We start from the raw sequence: 3,290 nt of genomic DNA on the forward strand, positions 1-3,290 counted from the left end.
AGCTGCAGCAGGTCCTCTTCGTGGAATGGAGGGATTAAGTCAGACTCTATGTGTGTGTGTGTGTGTGTGTGTGCGTGCGTGCGTGTGTGCGTGTGTGTGTGCAGGGCTGGTCTGTGTGTGTGTGTGCGTCTGTGTGTGCGCATCTGTGTGTGTGTGCGTCTGTGCTGTGTGTGTGTGCGTCTGTGTGTGTGTGCGCTCAGTGTGTGTGTGTGTCTGTGCGTGCTAGGTCTGTGTGTGTGTCTGTGTGTGTGTGCGCGTGCGTCTGTGTGTGTCTAGTGCAAGCGTCTGTGTGTGTGTGTGTGCGTGCGCTCAGTGTGCTGCCTGTGTGTGTGTGTGTGCGTGCTGCATGCGTCGTGCTGTGCGCCTGTGTGTGTGTGTGCATGTGCCTGTGTGTGTGTGTGCGCGTCTGTGTGTGTGCGTCCAGTGTGTGTGTGTATGTGTGTCTGTGTGTGTGTAAAAAGGCCTGTGTGTGTGTGTCTCAGTGTGTGGGTGATGCGTCTGTGTAAATAACAGTGATGAGTTGTTTCCCGACTGGCAGGATGAACGCGAGCGTCCTCACTAGAGCTGCAGCAGGTCCTCTTCGTGGAATGGAGGATTAAGTCAGACTCTATGTGTGTGTGTGTGTGTGTGCGCGTCGCGTGCGTCTGTGTGTGCGTCTGTGTGTGCGTGCGTGCGTTCGTGCGTGTGTGCGTGTGTGTGCGCGTGCGTCTGTGTGTGCGTCTGTGTGTGTGTGTGCGTGCGCGTCTGTGTGTGTGTGCGTGTCAGTGCGTCTGTGTGTGTGTGTGTGTGTGCGTGCGTGTCGTGCGTGTGTGCGTGCGCGTGTGTGTGTGTGCAAGTGTCTGTGTGTGTGTGTGTGTCGTCTGTGTGTGTGTGTCTGTGCATGGCGCATGCGTCTGTGTGTGTGTGTGTCTGTGTGTGTGTGCGTCTGTGTGCTGTGTGTGTGTGTCTGTGCGTGTGCCTGTGTGTGCTGTGTGTGCGTCTGTGTGTGTGTGTGTATGTGCGTGTGCGTGCGTGTGCGCGTCTGTGTGTCTGTGCGTGCGTCTGTGTGTGTGTGTCTGTGTGTGTGTGCGTCTGTGTGTGTGTGCGTCTGTGTGTGTGTGCGTCTGTGTGTGTGTGCGTCTGTGTAAATAACAGTGATGAGTTGTTTCCCGACTGGCAGGATGAACGTGAGCGTCCTCACTAGAGCTGCAGCAGGTCCTCTTCGTGGAATGGAGGATTAAGTCAGACTCTATGTGTGTGTCTGTGTGTGTGTGTGTGCGTGCGTCTGTGTGTGCGTCTGTGTGTGTGTGTGTGTGTGTGCGTGCATTCGTGCGTGTGTGCGTGCGTCTCTGTGTGTGTGTGTGTGCGTCTGTGTTGCAGCAGGTCCTCTTCGTGGAATGGAGGATTAAGTCCGACTCTATGTTTTCTGATGAGATGCTGAAGCATTGACGTCGTGCTATTATTGTGCTAAGCTAGTTTGGTTTTGCAGTAGTCACAATGTCCAGAGTTTTCGTTTGAACTGATTCCAAACTTTGGACCCTTTCTGTTGTTTTCCTCCAGCCCGTCTCTTCTCTCAGCCCCTCACTATTTACGCTCTCTTTCTTCATTTTGTAATCTGCGCCGTCAGTCGTCACGGCATGTGTCGCCTGCAGCGTCAGCCCGGTGTGCGACGGTAATAATCATCCGTGCAGAAACACCGTCAGCGATACAACGTTGGTAACATTGATTAAACGGAGCTTCGAGGCAAAAAGTTATGGAACTAGAAAATGCATTTCCTGCAGAAAAAGCGTGGGAATGCTGACTAAAGCTAAACTGGATGAACAGCTTAAATCAGTAAGAAGTAGAAGTAGTGAGAGAGCAAGATATCACACCCTGAATACTTTGTGAACAGTTTAAAGAATGCAGGAGGAGAGACATATTGAAGCAGAAGAGGATGTGAAGCATGCTCTCATTGACTTCAATGTTAAAAAGCTATAAAAGTAGAAATAGTAGAAAAAACTTTGACGAAGTCCCATCATTAGCTGAAAGAGCTGAATGTTTTAAAAGTTGGTTTTAATAGCTGAACGTATGCAGAAGTTACGGAGAGACAGAAAACGTACGGAATAATGCTGCTGAACATCCCACAATTATTGTCCTCACCTCACACATCTGCAGCTGGAAGAGTTGTCTCTCCTTCTCCATCTCCTCTGCGATCTCTCCGCCGCTGAACTCCGTGCGTATCATCCCGTGCTGCTTGGCGTGTTCCCTCTTCTCCTTCTCGATCTTTGCTCTGGAGAAAAGGTCGAAGGTCCAGCATTGAGCAAGACGAAACAAGGTCATAAAGTACTTTCAATGTTGTTGAGCGAGAACGCTGTAACCTTGCATACGTACAAGCCACTAAAACTTCAAAAAAGCCACAAAACCGGAGGAAAAAGTGACACAAATGTCAAAAAAAAGGCATCAAAAATGTCTAAAAGACAAAGAAACACCAACAATATTAAGCAAGACCGCTGTAACCTGCAGCTGTGAGACGGAAAAAGCGTCAAAAACATTGAAAATACGTCGAAATGACAATGTTTATTGTCGTAACCAGCAAAAAAAAAAAGGTTGAATAACAGTTGTGTTTTTGTGTTTTGTTCTCTTACACTTTGGTCTCATAATCCTTCCAGGATTTGTCAAACGGCTTCTTTAGATCCTGAAAAGAGGAAGTGATGTCACATTGTTAGACCGGCCAATCACAACACAGCATTCAATCATAACAACAAACAGAGAGAGAGAGACAGAGAGAGAGAGAGACAGAGAGAGAGAGAGACAGAGAGAGAGAGAGAGAGAGAGAGAGAGAGAGAGACAGACAGAGAGAGAGAGACAGAGAGAGAGAGAGAACCAGCGTAGCGAGGAGTGACAGTGTGTCTCTGTGTGTGTATGTCTCTGTGTGTGTGTCTGTGTGTGTGTGTCTGTGTGTGTGTCTGTGTGTGTGTCTGTGTGTGTGTGTGTCTCTGTGTGTGTGTGTGTGTGTGTCTCTAATGTAGAGAAGCTGTTCTGTGTGGTTGGGAGAAGCTGTCAGACTGACGGAGGAACACGAACCCCTTTGACTCCCTTCAGGTCTCCCTTCAGCAGGCTGTCCAGAGGAAACGTGATGATGTTGTTCATGTTCTGCAACTGCAAACAGGAAGTCATGTTAGAAGTGTCTTCACAGAGAGCCAATCACTGGCAAGTCAAGCTGACTTAGAAACAACATTTCTACCTATCTAACGTGTGGATAGATAGGTAGGTAGACAGGCAGATAGGCAGGGCAGGTAGGCAGGTAGGCAGGCAGGCAGGCAGACAGGTAG

General features: G+C 49.1%; 1 protein-coding gene across 1 annotated transcript in view; it reads right to left on the minus strand.

Annotated features, from left to right (window-relative positions):
• LOC144514842 (arf-GAP with SH3 domain, ANK repeat and PH domain-containing protein 2-like) overlaps positions 1-3,117 on the minus strand; it is a gene marked incomplete at both ends in the record, with an annotated part of 9,665 nt that extends 6,548 nt beyond the window's left edge. The window contains 3 exons of the mRNA XM_078245653.1: positions 2,119-2,248; positions 2,604-2,653; positions 3,043-3,117. Of these exons, the coding sequence (XP_078101779.1) occupies positions 2,119-2,248; positions 2,604-2,653; positions 3,043-3,117 (255 nt within the window). The remainder of the gene's footprint in view (positions 1-2,118; positions 2,249-2,603; positions 2,654-3,042) is intronic.
• Between the last annotated feature and the right edge of the window lie 173 nt (positions 3,118-3,290).

This window comes from Sander vitreus, unplaced genomic scaffold (genome assembly GCF_031162955.1).
Source record: "Sander vitreus isolate 19-12246 unplaced genomic scaffold, sanVit1 ctg719_0, whole genome shotgun sequence".
NCBI lineage: Eukaryota > Metazoa > Chordata > Actinopteri > Perciformes > Percidae > Sander > Sander vitreus.